The sequence below is a fragment of the Gymnoscopelus microlampas genome (genome assembly GCF_963454915.1).
Source record: "Gymnoscopelus microlampas genome assembly, chromosome: 23".
NCBI lineage: Eukaryota > Metazoa > Chordata > Actinopteri > Myctophiformes > Myctophidae > Gymnoscopelus > Gymnoscopelus microlampas.
Window position 1 is genome coordinate 19882232 of NC_139960.1, and position 18336 is coordinate 19900567.

General features: G+C 41.3%; 2 protein-coding genes across 5 annotated transcripts in view; one reads left to right on the top strand and one right to left on the bottom strand.

The window, feature by feature from the left end:
- Positions 1-180: 180 nt before the first annotated feature.
- Positions 181-12296, bottom strand: optn (optineurin). 4 transcript variants are annotated; one of them, XM_084049430.1, is made up of 13 exons: positions 12183-12296; positions 10449-10588; positions 9832-10034; positions 7778-7939; positions 7019-7200; positions 6518-6635; positions 5153-5268; positions 4773-4922; positions 3896-3980; positions 3298-3456; positions 2436-2578; positions 1817-1899; positions 181-1727 (listed from the first exon to the last, which is right to left on the bottom strand). In XM_084049430.1, exons 2-13 carry the CDS (start codon positions 10579-10581, stop codon positions 1609-1611), a joined length of 1653 nt encoding a protein of 550 aa, XP_083905556.1. In that variant the 5' UTR covers positions 10582-10588; positions 12183-12296; the 3' UTR covers positions 181-1608. The 4 variants fall into 4 exon arrangements, with proteins under 4 accessions (XP_083905556.1, XP_083905557.1, XP_083905558.1 ...); XM_084049431.1 differs by having other exon boundaries at positions 7778-7935; positions 9840-10034; positions 12187-12293; XM_084049432.1 differs by having other exon boundaries at positions 7778-7921; positions 12187-12293.
- Positions 12297-14823: 2527 nt separating this feature from the next.
- ccdc3a (coiled-coil domain containing 3a) overlaps positions 14824-18336 on the top strand; it is a 13032-nt gene continuing 9519 nt past the window's right edge. Inside the window, exons 1-3 of the mRNA XM_084049459.1 lie at positions 14824-15536; positions 17115-17254; positions 18007-18181. Of these exons, the coding sequence (XP_083905585.1) occupies positions 15285-15536; positions 17115-17254; positions 18007-18181 (567 nt within the window). The 5' untranslated portion in view covers positions 14824-15284. The remainder of the gene's footprint in view (positions 15537-17114; positions 17255-18006; positions 18182-18336) is intronic.

Genomic DNA, 18336 nt, shown 5'->3' on the forward strand with positions numbered 1-18336 from the left:
AAAGTAAAAACTAATTGAGATACATAATATATTAAACCTAATATCTGTGTACTTGTGAATTATAGTATTTGCCATATTAAATAATCTAACACACAAGTGTATTGTAATGAATAAATATAACTTTGTATTTGATAGATGATGTCCATATTGCTGTACACTCTGTCAATATGGTGCAGTATGTAACATTACCATGTATTTAATTTACACAAAAATCAATTCATGTTGAGATCCTGTGCTGTTCGTCAGAGACAGCAAATATTTGAAAAAAACTGTTTTTATTATATTCATAAAACTAAAGCACAGAATTTAAGGTCATAGACAACTTAACATACGAAGCAGATGTTTGGCAGAAAGATGTGCCAGTTAACACACTAGAACATAAAGGTAATGTACAGTAATATACAGTACACATACTGTAGGTTAACAGAATCAGCTTAATACAGTATGTTCATATTTTTATGTTGCTACTAGGTAAACAAGAGTTGAAAGACAAATCGCAACATTAAAGTGCCTATATGGGCTGTTTGCCACCACTAAGATAGACCTGAATATTGGAAATATTGAACACAATATTCCTTTTGCCAAAGAAAACAGAATGAATTTTCTTAAATAAACACACCTCCAAAGATCTCAGAGCATCCCAGCTAATTATTCAATATTTAACCTGTAAAAGGTTCAACTTTGGCTGATTAATAATCTGTAAGTGTGGATACAGGCTACACATAAAAGAAAATCACACACTTGTCAGTATATACTTATTTCTATCCTTCATCCAATACCAGACCACATATTAATGTATATTACCGTCTACCAAGCATTTAGAGATGAACCATGTGATTGCCCGGTTCCAATATCAAAGGATTGTGGATCAGAAAAGAGGTACAGTTCAAAGCAGAGGAAGACTTATATATTAAAGGAATAGTCAACCCCCCAAAAAATGAATATATTATCATCATCTACTCAGCTAGCTTAAGGGTCAAATACATGCATTTTAATGGTGTAATTTGGTGTAATGTAAATGTTTTGCTTGTGTTGTTAAAATTTAACACCACAAATCTCTGGGGTCTTCCGGCCCCAACAAAATGTGTAATTTTTTTTAGAATTGGGAATACATTTGAACAACCCGTGGGACCCCTTCAAGGAGGACCCAAAAAGAACCTTCACCCGTTTCAACTGGCATGAGGGTGAGGAGATGATGGCAGAATTTTCATTTCTGGATTTCCCATTACTTTATGGTGCTACTTAGCATTGCACACGTTGTTGTAGTTCACATACTGTACAGCTTGAGGAACCGAATATAACATGGCACCACTTCTCTATAGTGCGTGCCAATGTGCCATCACCACGGGGGGGGGGGGGGGGGGGGGGGGGGGCGTGGCATAGTAGCTGCAGACAAACTTGTGGGGGGCAATGTTAAGTCAACCTGTTTATACCCCACAAAGATGTCCGCCGCTACAAAATGACACTTGTTGACGCCCCCCTTCAGGATTTTTGGCACGCACTATAGAACTCAATGGACGCGGCCGCCGTGTTCTATTGGGTTTTAAATGGTGTCCTCGGGGCAGAGGCAGTATTGTACTGTCTCTGGGCTTGACAAGAGACAGTAGTTCAGATGATGCAATCCATGATGTGGATTTGCAGACTGTCCAGGTCTGGTAGAATCTCGTTGCATTTGGGACAGGCATGCTCCGGGATGTTCACATGCTGCTGCCATTCTCTGCCGTCACCTGAGAAGAGTCAGAGGGGCTCATTAGGACCTTTGCTGTACCTGCTACTGGCCTATCAAAAAAACATGTTGATGTACACACAGCATTACCTCTTCCACCCTGTGCACCAGCGCCGCCATGTGGATTGCCTCCCCGTGGCACGTGTCTCCTTTGCATCTCGTTCAGGGATTGCCTATGCAGAAGATATGAGAATGGCTGTATTGTCTTCATATCATTGGTTCCATAAAAATAAATGGACTCTAATATTTTATCAAGACAGACAGCAGGAAAGCTGAGAAGGCAGTTAACCACTTGATTGAAGCCCAGCATCCATATTATGGGGGGAACATTAGCCGAAGAATATAAGATCGACAAGCTCACAACGCTTTGTGTGAGCTTGTAGATCGGCAGTTTTTGGCTTAGGAATGTAACAAAACATCTCCATGAATTCAAGGCTTTATGGGGTGTGTAATTGATAGAAAATAAGTAATTATTTGAGTGAACTACTCTTAAGCATTATAAACACCATTTATATCAAGGGTGAAAATGGGTGAAGTGCTCACTTAAGCGTAATTTATGTTTCGGTGACAAGGTGTTGTGCACATGACATATTACGTAATATTTTGCCACTAGACAAAAGAAATGTATTATGTGATTTATGTTGAGTCCCATGTTGCACGACAATTTATTTGCCAAAATATAAATTATACATAAATTATTCAGCCACACCTGCCCAGTGAATCCATTTCCTCTTGAAGTTGGGAGTTCTGCTTCTTTATGAACTCCAACTGAGCAGCCAGGCGTTCCCTCTCTTCATGGATCTTCTCTCTGGCTGCACGCTCAGCATAAAAGTCTGATGAATACACCTCTGCCTGCAAACAGAAGTGCCACAGCAAGTTATTTATTCTTCTAAAACAGATAGTTCTAGTCCTGGATTCTGAATGGCTGAGTCCTGTTGTAAAATACTCAATTAGCATAGCACACACCTAGGACAGCATATATCAGCAACGTCTTGTTTACAATATTCAACTGTAACATTACATGGATGTGCTACTGTTTTCAATTTACTTTTTTTCCTAGGGCAAGGTAAAGCCTGAGTTATACACGACAGTGTGGCGCTTCTAAAATAGCCGACCTACAAGCTCACAAGACGTTGTGATGCTTGTAGATCAGCCATTTTAGAAGCACGGCACCGTTGTGCAATGAAGCATAAAATTAGGCTTAAGAGGAGCGCTCCTTCTTGGCCTGTGTATGTGCAATTCTTTTCTGTTTTAACTAACAGTCAGGTTTTTCCTTACATTTTAATCATTTGGGGAACGCTAAAGGCATGTCTACGCACAGACACACGTTTATCTTTCACAGCAGAGTATAAATCAGGCATGACGCTAAACCCAACCCCTAAACGCCTAATCCTAACCCCCAATTGAATCTTTTCCAAATAGTAAAACTAACCATTAAAACAACAATTTCTCTTGTGAGGACCAGGACAATGGTCGTCACAATGTCCATTTCTCAAATTCTACTATACATGTGGGGACATCTGGCCCTCACAAGGATAGTAATACAAGTACACACACACACACACACACACCTGGGCCTGGAAGACAGAGATGGTCTCCAGCTCCTTCTCTTTCTGGAAGATCTCCTGCTTCATGGCATCCATCTTCTCTTGTTTAGTAGCCAGGGCCTGTTCCGCTGCAGCCAGCCGGGCCTGCATGTCATCCAACGCCTCCTTGGGCGCCATCTGAGTCTACAAGGTATGTTCAAGACAACTTCATTTGAGTTTTAAGTCAGTTCTCAATAGGGTTAATTAATTGAAAATATATTTAAAAAAAATACTTTTAGAACTTATTCTAACCATGTCAATCTTGCTCACATACGTTACTTAAGACCAGGTTTTTCTAAGTAATCAGGGTGCAGTCTCAAGTTCAAGTCCAGTCTCAAGTTATTAGAATCCAAGTCCCAAATTCTCTTCATACATCAAGTCTCAAGTAAATAATGAGTTTTACTGATAAGGTTTTGTGCATTTTAATGCACAAATTAGACTACGCATTTTAATGACAGCCATACCAATTCCACACAAGCAATGTTGCAAAATACTGGAAGTTATCTATTTGCTTGGTAGAGGATATTTACATGTAATACATTATAACAGATGTAGTGTAGATGTTGGCTGTGGACAGAGTCACCTCTCTCTTTTTCTTCTCCTCTTTGAGCTCGTTGTAGTCTTCAAAGAGCTTGGTGTAGGCATCCTTCAGCTGCGCCAGGTTGTTCCTGAGATGGAGAATGGGGATTATTGGTGGGATGAATTATCGTTATTTAACAAGACCGGTGGCATTCGGGCACTGACCTACTCGGACACCACGCAAGTTGGGAACAATGTAAGTCGGAAAAGTTGGGAATGCATGCCTCACCCAGTTATGCAATACCTGTTGTAGCGGTTGTCAAGAGTACCCAGTGTGGTACCCATTACCCCAGTACTAAGAACGTTGGATATTAAAATCAACAAGTTATTTATATAAACATACACCACTGGCCTACTCAGAAACGATGCAAGTCGGGAACGATGCAACTTGGGAATGCATGCAATACCCGTTGCCGTTGTTGTCAGTACCTGTTCTCGGAGTACACAGGACCGATTAACTAAATAGGATCTCCATAATTGGAGTTGTAATGGAGTTCGATTGTACACACTACCACTTATATGGGTGCAACAGCACAAATGTAAAGCAAATCTCTGCCAAAACTAGTTGGCCAATCAAAACTGGTTGGCCAATCAGAGAAGCCAGTGGAGACATACGTGCTTTGTGAATGTATAGATATATTATTTGTATTTTGTGTTATTATTATTGGTGACTTAAGACTCAAGTGTATGGTCCAGATACAGCATGAGAAGCGGACACGCTGAAGGAATATGGGTGTGTTACTAGCAATATTTTTAAATAGCCAACGACCTACAAACGTCAGAAGGTGGTTGCCTGTGTGTGTGTGTGTGTGTGTGTGTGTGTGTGTGTGTGTGTGTGTGTGTGTGTGTGTGTGTGTGTGTGTGTGTGTGTTCTCTCCCACCTCTCCTCGCCAGTCTTCCTTTGCTCCAGCTGGCTCTGAGCCTGCATGCTGTCCAGCTGCAGCTTTAGCCTGTCGTTCTCTGTCTGCACTGCCTGCTTGTCCACCAGCTGGGCACGTAGAGTCACCACGTCCTGTTCCACTTCTCGACATCTACAGAGAGAGCGAGAAAGCAATGAAAGAAGTGACAGTTCACCATAAGCAGAACTTCAATGGGCAATGGGCATGTGCATAATGAATATACTTTAATCAAGCAGTAAGTCCCACATCAGTCCCATGTGGATCGATCACTCCCCCCCCCCTCTTGCGTGTCTGACACAGATGAACAGCATTGGTATGAATGAAAAGGTTTGTTCTTTACTTGTCCATTTCTGCGGTCTTACCTGTCTTGGAGGTTCTTCTTCATACCCTCTGCTTCTCCCAGTTTACTCTGAGCCTGCTGCAGCTCTTTAAACAGTGCCATCATCTGAGACTTCAGATCCTCCACCTCGGACGCAGCCTGAACCACAAGAAGAACATTGTGTCAAAACAAGTCATCGATAGGACAGCGTTTCTCTGGGATTTGTCCTTGCAGCTTGATTTCACATTAGGCCTAGGCAATTCGAAATTATAACAAAATCGACAAGCAGGTTTTATTTTATATTTGTTTTATTTCTTATGTATAAACACTTGTAGATCTGCTAGTTTCACTATAGTTCTTTTTTTTTTAACGTTTGAAATAATTGATTTCAAGGCATATCGCCCAGCCCCATTTCACGTGCTGAAGTGCCCTTTCCTTTTTTATTATCAAATCAAAATCAATGTTTCACGATTATGTTATTAGGTCAGCTGTTGCACCTCGTCCTCGTCTCCTCACAATTATACAAAACTTGATAGTGAGAACATTGTACAACCCATCCGTCCATCCATCAGACCACAGAAGAACAATAGTCGCACAGAGACTATTACTGTACATGCCATATGGTACCCATAAGCACAAAAACCAAAGACATATTAAGAAAATTGTAAAATAAATGTAATTAAAATAGTCCTATTTTATCATCAATAATCGTTATTACAATATCAAGTAATCAGGATTATAATTGTACCCATAATCATGCAGCACTGATCTGGGAATATTTTTACAAACAAGCATTTCTACTACAGATTTGATTTACATCACTGACCTACACAGATTCATTACACACCCCAGTGTTGATTTTGACAGCAAATCTTTATTTAGTTTTAGTCATAGTCTTTTGAATAAAATTCCATTTAGTTTTAGTCATATTTTAGTCATCTGAAATGTTTTAATTTTTGTCTAGTTTTAGTCGACTAAATATCATAAGATTATAGTCAACTAAATCTACAGTTGAGTTAGTCGACTAAAATGTATTTTGCCGGTGCCTTGATGCCGTCGTAATGGCTGATTTTACACTTGGTTGCAAGCGCAACACCCGAGCGAAACTTCTCCAGATCTCTTCTCCACTAAACCCTCACTAAAATGTTAGTCTAGTTTTTATTTGCTGATGAAATTGTCAATATATTTAGTCTTAGTTTTAGTCGTCGTAGCTTAGTTTTTATTTAGTTTTTATTTAGTTTCCATCAGTGAAAAAAGGTAGTCGACGAACATTTTTCGTCATAGTTTTAGTCGTCGAAATCAACACTTAGTCACACCCCCTATAATTTTACTATAACTACTAATACTATTACTACCGCCACCATTATCACAACTGCTTTACTAATGTACCATTACTGCCAGTATATACCTTTTCTTCCTTCCCAGTTTCTCCTTGTTGGGTTTTCCCGTCCGTCCCCTTCTCTGGCTGCAGGGAGGTTTGTGTTGAGCTCTCAATGACCAAACTCTTCTCTTCCAACTCCATAATCCTACAGTATAAAAAAGGTACATGAGGCAGTGTTCCAGACTTACACACTATAGGCCCAGAAATAGGCCATTTAACTACTTTCAACCAGGCGTAGCTGTTTTCATGTCATTGTAGGCGAATGTTAAAAAAGAAAATCAGAATTTTCCACAAAATATCTGATCTACAACTGTGATTCTCAACCTTTTGAATTTCAAGGACCCCCAGGTTGATATGCATTAGTCCACGGACCCTCCATTTGCACACTCTCAAAAGTTAAATTAACACTCAGGTCAGGATTTCACATGGTGTCCACATTCACAAAGCACTACAAAGCATAACATCGGACTTAAGTGGTTAAATACATATCACATTAAAAATTAGGCAACTCAAAAACCTTAGGCCTACCTGGCCTGAGATGCCTGGAGCTCAATTTCCAAATTCTCCACCTTCTGCGTCTCCTTCCTTAGAGACTGGAGGAGCTGGCTCACGGTCAATTCCTCAGACTCCAGCCGAGAGGCGCTCATGCAGTCCTGCCGACCACACCTTTCACCTCCACATGCATCCCTCAGACCCTCCGCATCGCCATCCTGAAAATCCAAGCAGTAACACATTAGTGTGTGTGTGTGTGTGTTGATTGAATATTTTATTAGGCAAAAATGTAAAACAGCACAGTTACATTTAAAATACTTTGTCTAAAAGGTCTGTTCAAAAAAGTCCTTGCGGGCTTGTTTCCAATGAGGTCTTTCGTATTCAATTCATAGTCATATATAGTGGCACCACAGTTCAAATATCAATACAAAAATACAGAAAAAGATAACACTATGTACAAACAAAAAATAAAAAAGCAGAGGAAAAAAATAAAAAGCTGTACAAAACAGGGGGTCGTCTGTCTAACCGGAAAATAGTACTACCTCCTTTTTTGGCATCCTGAAAGGTGAGTTTTCAGAGCCGTTTTAAATAAGCCCAGCGAACTGCACTTTTTGAGGGAAGGGGTTAGACTATTCCAAACCTGGGTGGCAGTGCTGTAGAAGGAGAATTTGCCTGTGTGTTTTATGAGTGGGTGGTACCAGTGTGTGTGTGTGTGTGTGTGTGTGTGTGTGTGTGTGTGTGTGTGTGTGTGTGTGTGTGTGTGTGTGTGTGTGTGTGTGTGTGTGTGGTACTTACTTCAAACGTTATGATCTCTATGAAGGAGTCATCTGGTGACCCCTGGCCTGTCTTGAGTTGGAGTTCAGAGTTCATGGCCACCAAGTCGTTCTTCTCAGCTTGCAGCCGAGCCACCTGGACACGCAGTGCGTCCAGCTCTGCGCTCTGATTGGCCGATGCTGCCTGGAAATGAAATCCCAGTTAAACCAAAGAAATAGAGGCAAAAGAAATAATAACGGCAGATTCTTCCAAGGAACACATGAAAGGGAGTTTCACCGCTCCTCAGCCAAGTAGAGGTCTGGTGTGTCACAGCAGAGGGACACAAGCAGCAATAAACGTGAGGATAACACTGGGGCAGCACTCGGACAAGTTGAAGCCTCTTTATTGAAGGAACAATTATACAAGACAACAACTAACGTTTCGATGTTAGCACAATGCACATCTTCAGAATCGTGACAGATAAAGGCTGGTCAAACATTTAAAATCAGGTGAGTAGCAGGGGCAGTCCTCTCAATTAGCCAATGTCTGTGGTATTGGCTAATTCAGAGGATTGAGAGGACTGCCCCTGCTACTCACCTGCTTTTAAAGGTTAGGCCCAGCTTTTGACTCTGAAGATGTTCCAACATCGCAATGTTAGTCGTCTTATACATTGCACCTTCAATAAAGAGACTTAAACTTGTCCGAGCTGCACCAGTGTCTTCCTCATGTTTGTTTCTTCCAAGGAAAACTCATAGCAAATGTTGTGTGAATCGTGCAATCGGTAGCCTGGAATCCAGACTGATTTGCTCCGTTCAGAGGACTTAAAATAATAAAGTCAGCTGAACGGAGCAAATCAGTCTGGATTCCAGGCTAGCAAGGGTGTGCCACTGTGCCAGTTATGGCAATTTAAATCGGGTTAACAAAATATTTTGTTTATTGTTCATATAGTGCCACCTATGGTCTATGAAAGCAACATAGGTTGGTGATAAAATACGAAACCAATTGATAGCTATAATAATTGGCAATTGTGTAGGTGCATTTACCAACTGCAACAATATTTCATATTCATGATGAGATTCCAAGCAAAGACAAAAACTTATAATGAATCTTCACAACCACTATTCCCTCTAATGAACACTTGCATCCCTATTCTGCCAAAACTAAATTATCTACAAGCTCACAACACGACAACACGTTGTGAGCTTGTAGATCGCCTATTTTGGGCAAAGAGATTTGGTGGAGGGGGGAAAAAAGAGCATGTCAAGTTTACTAAGTAATAGACCATATTCACACGGCGGCCATGTTGCTATTAAGTCAATGAGGTGCCACCCCAGTTGCTACGGCAACGGGGTGGCACTTTCAACGTTAAATTCCAAAATGGCCGCCGTGTGAATATGGTCTATAGGGCAGGGGTGGGCAACTTTGATAATGGAGAGGGCCACTATATTTCCACACTCACTTCAGAGGGCCACATTGCATATACTGTCGGGCAGAAACCTCTTCTCTAAATCAATGCCGTACTTCGCCATTCTATGTCACACAAAAGTAGCAAAATTAGCAGATCTACAAGTTCAAAACGCGTCGCACTGTGACTGCGACACGTTTTGAGCTTGTAGATCTGCTAATTTTGGCTGAGGGGGCGGAGCCAAAAGTACACCCTACGTATGTCACTGATCACATGACCTCAATCAATTATCCTTTTCTACGCAACACATAAGGGGGGGACTTTTCTTTTTTTTCCCACACAACAGCTCTAAGGTGTATTAAAGACATAGTTCAATGTTGAAAATGAGTGGTCTTCCCCTTTATGTTAACTTTATGAAAATAAATACATTAGACATAAAAAAGAAGATAATGCTAGTCATTAAGTTACTAATATATGAGTAATTAAAGCGGGTCATGTTTACATGCTTGGAATTGTAACAGCTGAAATCAATAATATATCAGTAATCCGATATTAACCTGCGGGCCGCATTAAGTGAAGGTGGGGGCTGCATGTGGCCCCCGGGCCGCCAGTTGCTCATGTATGTAATAGGGGGTTTAATTGGTAAAGTTCTACTCGGCTATTTCAACCATTGTCATTCCCTGGCTCTCACCATTCCACTCCCCTCCGTTCCTCCCTCCAGCTCCTGCACTTTCTTGCTGAGCTCTTGGTTGCGCAGAGTGAGAGCTTCCATGCGGCCACGCGCCTCCTCCAGCCTCCCCTCCAGGAAGTCCCTCTCCTCTCTCTGCTTCTCTCGCCAGGCTGACAGGCCTTCAAAACGCTCCTTCATAGACAGGTTGGTTTGTCTCAGTGCCTCTGCGGGGGGAAACGCATAGAAGTCACAATACAACAGTGGTTCTCACACGTTTCGATTGGGCCACGGACCCCCATAACAAACAATGAGCTTGTATATCTGCTATTTTTCAATAGTATAAAGGTACAGTATAAAAGGTTAAAGTGGTTAACATTATTGTGACGCTATATCAACACATTTTCCTGGGGACCCCCTGGAACCCCCCCCCCCTCAAGTACCCCTGAGAACCAATGCTCTAAGTGTCCGTTTGGTTCCTAACAATAAATAATTTAGCTGGGATGCCCTGGAACCCTCTAAAAGGACGGAGGACCCCTGGGAGTCCCTAGACCACACTGCAATACAACACCGGCAACCATGACTCGTGCAATAATGTCTTCCTGCTTGTATATTCAAGATGACTTTTTGTTCCCCCTCACCCTTGAGATCTCTGTTCTCCTGGATGAGGATGTTCATCTGTTCAAGGGTTTCTTCCAGGGCTCCTGGCGAGCCTACCGCAGGGACCGGGCCCCGAGAAATGTCCCCATTCATCATGGGGGCACCAGAGGCCATGCTCCTACTAAAAGGAGAGAGTATTGTTAGGACATTAGGCCTATGGTGAATGGTAAAATTACCAACTGACTCATTGCTTTCAGTCACAGCCAGGCATCATCATCCACTTAAATAACCTTATCAGCAGATCAGGAGTTAGTTATCAAGGCACATAGTTGTGGTTGCTGGCACTGATAGTTAGACAAACGTATTATCAAAACAACCCCATTATAAATCATCAAAACAACCCATGAACAGTGGTGGGAAAAGTACTCACATTTTTTACTTAAGTAAAAGTATGAATACTGCAATGTAGAAATACTCTGTTACAAGTAAAAGTCCAGAATGTATTGATTGTTTTACAATCAATTCCGGACTTTTACCTAACAGAGTAACAGAGTATTTCTACATTGCAGTAAAGCCTGAGATAAGTAGAAAGTACTCTTTATGCAGAATGTTCGATTTCTCAAGTTTTCAAATGTATAAATGTATTAAAATCTTTTGAAAATAGCAGATCTACAAGCATATACAGCTTGTAGATTGGCTATTTTCATATGGCCAAGAATGTATTTAGGGCTGAAGTGGTTAATGTATGTTTTGTAATAATAATCAAAATCTGCAAAGTAGGCTAACTAGTAACTCAGGTTTTCAAATAATTAAAAAAGTAAATATGTGTACAATATTTGGTTCTGAGATGTAGTGGAGTAGAAGTAAAAGTATTGAAAATTTGAAATACTCAAGTAAAGTAAAAAAATACCTCAAAGCTGTACTTAATTAAGTACAGTACTTGAGTAAATGTACACCACTGCCCATGAATCACTGTGTTGTATTATAGACAGAAAGGGAATTTCCATCCGATCCGAATTGGACCGAACGTCAACAGTAAGGAATGCCAACGACATTAAGAAGCTGTATCATATCAACCTCCTTCTACATTACAGTTTCATTTTCATTTTCCTTACAGGTGGGCCTAGAGAGGGTTCTGTTGTTGGGACATACGGTAGCCCTGATACATGAACGTCATGGATAAACTTCAACATAGTGTTTGCACTTTCTCCATTTCTGGCCGTTACATCTACATTGACGTTCAGATTTCACAAAAAGTGCTTACCCCATGGTCACGGATGTTACAATTCTGTTCGGACCCTCAGAAGTACCCGTATCTTCCATTTTCTTCAATAAAAAGCATTTCAATCCGATCGGTGATCATTCTCTTTCGTATTTTCTCCATTTCCTTTCAACTACGCGACCCTATCGGTTGGGACGTGTATTGCACTCTGATACATTATAACTATGAGAAAATGGCCATCGATCGGATTAAAATGCTTTTTATTGAACAATACGGAAGCTACGGGTACTTCTGAGGGTCCGTACATAATTGTAACATCCGTGGCCATGGGTTAAGCACTTTATATTTGAAATCTGAACGTTTATGTAGATGTACGGGCCAGAAAGGGAGAAAAAGCAAAAACTATGTTGAAGTTCATCCATGTCGGTCATGACGTCTTGGATCCATGGCTCGGACATACGGCAGAGAAAACTTCATAATATTAGTTACACAACATGAATGTGGCTGATCAAAAACATATGGCGATCATCCCATCCAACACTAAGCATTTTACTCACGCGTGGTAAAGTAAACCTGGTTGTAATGTAGAATAGATCCCACTCAGAGTCAGAGAGATCTTCCACCTAGAACTGGGATCTTCAGACAGAACAGTCGCTTTGGGTTGTTTATTTCCTCGTCTCGACGTCACGACCAGTGTTGCCACGTCTGCTTATTATAAGCGACATAGATCATCTGACAAAGGTCTCCTCATTATACCCAGGATAAACTCTAAATCAGGTAACAGGTTATGGTGCTTTACTCACTATGGCTCCACTCTGTGGAATTATATACCAGCTGATCTAAGGTCTGTTACAACAGTTTATTATTTTATAAAAGCAAAAACCTACCCATTCTCTAAGCTTTCAGCTAGGTTCGGAGTGTGTAGTTATCTTTAAAACTGGACTTTCATTGTATTAATTCATTCTATGTTATTGTGTTCATTTGTGTCATTACTGACTTTTGCATTTTCTTGTCTTTATTTTATTTTTCATTTTTTATTTTAAGCACATTTGTGCTATATAAATAAAAATGTGACTTGACTTGACTTAGGGCTTGTTTTTTCTGCAAAGTTGCTTGTAAGTATAGTTGCGGGTTGCGTTTTTTTTTTGGGCTTGTTTCTAAATGTTGTTTAAACCAGTGGTTCTTAAACATTTTCATGTCAGGGTTTGGACCCCCAAATTAATATATATTTGTCCCTTCTTAACCCCCATCTGAAAATGTAACAGATTTCTGTTGTTAGAATGAAAAATCTTCCAAATAATCCACATTTTATCTCAAGATATTTTTGAAAAATAGCAGATCTACAAGCTTACAACTGCGACACGTTGTGAGCTTGTAGATCGGCTATCTTCAATGTATAGATAACTTAGAAAAAACAGGATAGTATGCTTTCAATAAGGAATACCGTAATAAGAAGTAACACAGAGTCAGTCTTAAATAATAATCAGGTTTACTTGAGCTTATTTGCACAGGAGAGACAAGGTACAGCATAAAAATATTCTCTACTGGTAATACAAAATGTTCCCCATTATAACAGACAGTTTATCTTTCATTAAGCCCACCCCACAATTTAATATCAACATGGACAGGGGCGAAGGCTCATCTTGGTGGCAAGGTTGTCTGTGCTGAGGCATCATGGATAAACTGTAGCCACAACTTTCATGGGTAAGAAAGAGTATAGGCCAGGGAGCAAGGACATCTTATATCGGCAGTTACAGAACTGTCCCTTCTGAGCAAATACATCATACTTTATGCATTTATCCAAAATGATACAATGCAATAATCGTAATCTAATATACTATTGATTATAAAATATCTAACAGTATAGTTTTAAAAGTGCTCATAAATGGCCTAGTGGCATAGTTGCTTCTTTTTTTTTTACTTGTTTTCATAGACCTGTTTGCTTATTTCTCTCACAAAAGCTGGCAACACACGTCACGGCCTCCACCTGCGCAGTACCGTCACAGATCTGATTCAATGTGCGCCACTAAAGGCCGAGCTAAGTCACGGTCCCGCAGCCATCCGTGTGTTTTGTAGATCTGTGAATGAAAACGGTGCGTCGCGCGTCGTTGTATTGCCCAATATTTGGGGAGGAGTGTTCAGTCAGCTGACGGTGACGTTAGGATTTCTAACGTCGTGACCTTGCAGATTGAAACCTTATCGTCTCTCCGCCAGGCCCAAGGTCCTGAAATTAAAAAAACAACTTAATAAGGTTAATATGAGCATCAAATCAACATTTTAATGTTTTTGTTGCACCTTTATTCCATACATTCCACAGAGCTGGACCACACATGGAAAAATGAGATCATCAACTTGCGACGGCCAATTTGCCCCTATTGAGTGAAAGATGAACTATTTACAAAATAAATAAAAATATTTAAGGTGTTATTCATTTTACATTTTAGTTATATAGACAATTATAATGTATTAAGGCATATTTGGCTTATTAGCCAGGCATCCTTTTAAGTTAACTAACTCAGTACAAGTACAACCATATATTATTAAAGCCCTATGTATAGTTAGATAGTGGAATTAAAGATACATATGCAATCATTAGTCAACTTGTGTTGTTGACTATTACTAGTTGCTGCATAGTGTAGGATAGATGTGCAGCTCTTTACAATGTCCGCTAGAGGGCACTGCTGTCTAGCTTGTCTTGGGTAAATGTAATTCTGTCCATATGTAACTTACACCAGATCAGTGATGATGATATATTAAGTCATCACTAATCGAATGAGAAAAGACGGGGAAAGTTATGATAATGTCAACAGCGTTGAAATCCCGTCCCGCAGTATAAACTTTATTATTTATTACCATGTTGTGACATGATTATAGCCCAATTGTGTTATAGCCCAATCATGTTTACCTATGTTTAGTGTGTTGTTTGTATTATGGCTTGCCTTACTTAGGTGCCACATGTGCATATTTCCCCCCGAAAATGATACACATAAGGGGTAATGATGTTTAAACTGGACATAGTGATCAATTGAACTATTTTTGTGGAAGAAAGAAAGACACTGGTCAATGATTGGCTGTTGCAAGTGTGAACTTTGGGGCTGTCTGATTGGACGAGTCAATGAATGTGTGAGATTGGCATCTTTTAGGAGTCACAGTGGAATGTCTTTGAATGGGAGCTGAACAGTGCAGCGGACGAGCCTTGGCGCGCACACCGCGCGCTGGAGACAACTTTACGCACGTCTAGGTAAACGCTGCCCGTGCTCCAGACCGTCGATGGGAATGATAACAATAACACACCGCGAGAGTCCAACCCCCAGGGATCAGGCAGGCGAGAGAGCAGGTTGACTCTTAGCTGCTTTTTAGTTGTTTTGTAGCTGTTTAGCTGTTGTTTAAAACAGTTTTTTTTTAGATTATTAGGGTTTTTTTGCTCTCTTTTTTTAAAAACTGTTCTGCAACTTCTTTCGTTCACTTCATCTGCAGGAAAAGTTGCTATTTGTGGACAAATGGAACCCGTGTTTTAACTCAATCCTGGAATTTAGAATAGGCTTTCACCTATAAAGGCAATATCAAAGGATTTGATTATAGAGGGGAAAACCCCAAGATTCCTGTTTATTTTTGACTCTGGGGGTGTTGGTTGGGCCTGTCACTGACTGTCAGGATGCTTTACGCACTCGTGACCGTGTCGCTGGGCATGTTCCTGTTCGCGTGTCCGTGGAGCTCCGCGCACGGCTGCCAGCTGCCCTCCGAGTGGCGCCCGCTGAGCGAGGGCTGCCGCGCCGAGCTGGCGGAGATAATCATCTATGCCAAGGTGCTCGCCATCCACCGGGAGGAGGGAAGCCTGTACAACTCGCTGCCCTTCGGGTACAACGGCTACCAGGGCGCAGAGGAAGGGCTGCTCTACTCAGCAGAGGTTTGGTTTGATTTGATTGATTGATTTATTAGATCAGGGGGTTCTCAAACTTTTTTCATGTCAAGGACCCCCAAAAATGACATGTATTTGGCTGTGGACCACCAGACCCCCATCTCACAAATATGTTGTGCCAGGGATTTAAAAAAAATAGCAGATCTACAAGCTCATAGCGCGCGCTATGAGCTTGAATATCTGCTATTTTTGAATAGCCAAAGTATAAAATATGGTAAAAGTAGTTAAAATGATGGTGACGTTATTAACACATTTTGCTGGGGACCCCCTGCCCCCCCCCACCACCCCAAGGACCCCACTTTGAGAACCAATGATTTTTTAGATCAGGGGTTCTCAAACTTTTTTGGGCTCAGCCGCTCAGGGCACCCCTGCAAATAACCTTTTCATCCACGGCACCCCTGAATTACATTGTTACTTTATAGCACTTTAATACATTTTGTCATGTATGCAAACATGTAAATCTTCCCCCCTATGACACAGTGGTATAGGCCTATCTCATAAGGAAAACTTGAGAGAATATCAGTTTCCATTTAGGACAGATTGAAAGTAACTTTATACTTGACATTTAACCCCAGGATCCCCATTCTGGGTGGAACATTACCCAAAATTAGCAGATCTACAAGCTCACAACGCGCGTTGTGAGCTTGTAGATCTGCTCTTTTTTGTCAAAGAGATGTGGTGTTGATGGAAAAAGAACACACCAAGTGGCTACAGTGCAACTCAGGTCCGTGTTAAGTAGCCTATAGAGGGTCTAAAAGTGGTTTAACTGAAGTGATATTGATAAATTCCCAAACAATTATTAAAGTATTCTGCTCCACCCCTGGACTTGTGTCACACGGCACCCTAGGGTGCCATGGCAGACGGCACCCACTTTGAGAAACTCTGTATTAGATCCCCATGAGCTTACTGTGCACAGTCACAGTCACAGCAGCTATACTTTTCCTGGGGTCTCAACCAGCATCATCAGCAACAACAACAACATATTTTACATCAATACAACATTCATACAACAAACTCATCACAAATTACAGACAGTACAACACAAAGACACTAACTCATGACCTGTCTAGTACATTAGATAGCTCTATAGCATTGGTTCTCAAAGTGGGGTCTGGGGACCCCCAGGGGTCCTTGGGGGGTACCAGGGGGTCCCCAGCAAAATTAGTTAATATAGCGTCACCATAATTTTAACCACTTTAACCATATTTTATACTTTGGCTATTCAAAAATAGCAGATATACAAGCTCATAGCGCGGCACTGAGTGCCGCGCTATGAGCTTGTATATCTGCTATTTTTGAAAAATCCCTGGCCCAAAATATTTGTGAGATGGGCGTCCGCAGCCAAATACATTTCTGGGGGTCCTTGACATGAAAAAGTTTGAGAACCCTCTATAGGACAATTTAATCTTCAATTTAATTGAAAAATCTCTTATCTCAACCTTAAATGCCAAAATAGATATTATAGTGGGATGTAAATATTATAGTGGGATGTATATAGCTCATATCTCCTTTTTTTTCTTTTCTTTTTTGCATCACTTCTTGTGTGAACAAACCCCCTTTCTAAAGGTGGAACTGCAGTGTGACCAGGCATGGGGCAGCATGCTGGAGGTGCCAGCCGGCTCCCGCCTCAACCTGACGGGTCTGGGCTATCTGTCGTGTCAGTCACACACCGTGATGGAGAACTACTCCTACATCTTTTTCCTCCGGTGAGTGCACTGCATGATAATTCACATTGGAAGGGGGTGGAGGGTGCTGAAAACAGTGCTGTTGTCTAAACCCATTAAGACCTGGAACGCATCTGCGTCACTTTTTGATTTGAGCTAAAAAAAAGCATTATTTTACACTTTGGCTATTCAAAAATAGCAGATCTACAAGCTCATAGCGCGGCACCGAGTGCCGCGCTACGAGCTTGTAGATCTGCAAAAAAAATAATAATCGTGAAAATTTGTGCAAATCTTTGAATATACATATTTTTAAAGCAAACATTTTTAACTCAAATATTTGCTTCTGGGACCCCCTGGAACAAAATACTTTGAGATGGGGGTCGGTGGCCAAATACATATACTTTTGGGGGTCCTTGACATGGAAAAGTTTGAGCACCACTGATATAGAAACATAGGTTTTTCAGACTACTGTTGGGATTTAGAAGACATTTGTAGAATCGGCCTCAGGTCTTAAAGGGTTAAGACCTGACGCCCTCCCCCCTCCCCCAGAAGAGAAGATTTGGGTTAAAAAAAATCTAAGTTATTCAACATTTTTCAAACACTTTCAAGATATAAAAAAAAGTTCATAAAAAGCAGATGTACAAGCTCTCAGCGCGGCAGTGACACGCTACGAGCTTGTACATCTGCTATTTTCACCAGCACCACACCAGCATGCATTAGGCTTCACACACAGCAGGGCACTATCGCACAAACACTTATAAACAACCTCCATCATACCATTTCCTCCCCTGCAGGATGGATGAGAACTACAACATCCTGCCCCACGGAGTCAACTTCCAGGATGCCATCTTTCCAGACACGCCGGAGAACAGGCGGATGTTCTCGAGCCTGTTCCAGTTCTCCAACTGTACCCACGGCCAGCCCCTTCACACCTTTACGCCAGAGTGGGACCCCCAGGAAGACAGCAGGGTAGGAGGACCCCCTCATGCATTCACCTATACAGTAGAGAGTGCATGTTTTATAGAGGGAAGGGAAGGAGAGAGGGGGGGGGGCAGAGGGATGTTAGCCTCTGGGCTCAAACAGCTGGAAAGATAAATCGTACCTGTCTGGGGAGAATATCAAAG

What these genes read in the sequence shown, in the direction of transcription:
- optn (XM_084049430.1), bottom strand. Translation starts at nt 10,581, where the DNA reads ATGGCCTCTGGTGCCCCCATGATGAATGGGGACATTTCTCGGGGCCCG. An exon ending in TAGAGATCATAACGTTTGAA is followed by an intron (nt 7,201 to 7,777) that starts GTAAGTACCACA and finishes TTGGATTTTCAG; the next exon opens with GATGGCGATGCGGAGGGTCT. An exon ending in AGGAGAAGAAAAAGAGAGAG is followed by an intron (nt 3,457 to 3,895) that starts GTGACTCTGTCC and finishes CATACCTTGTAG; the next exon opens with ACTCAGATGGCGCCCAAGGA.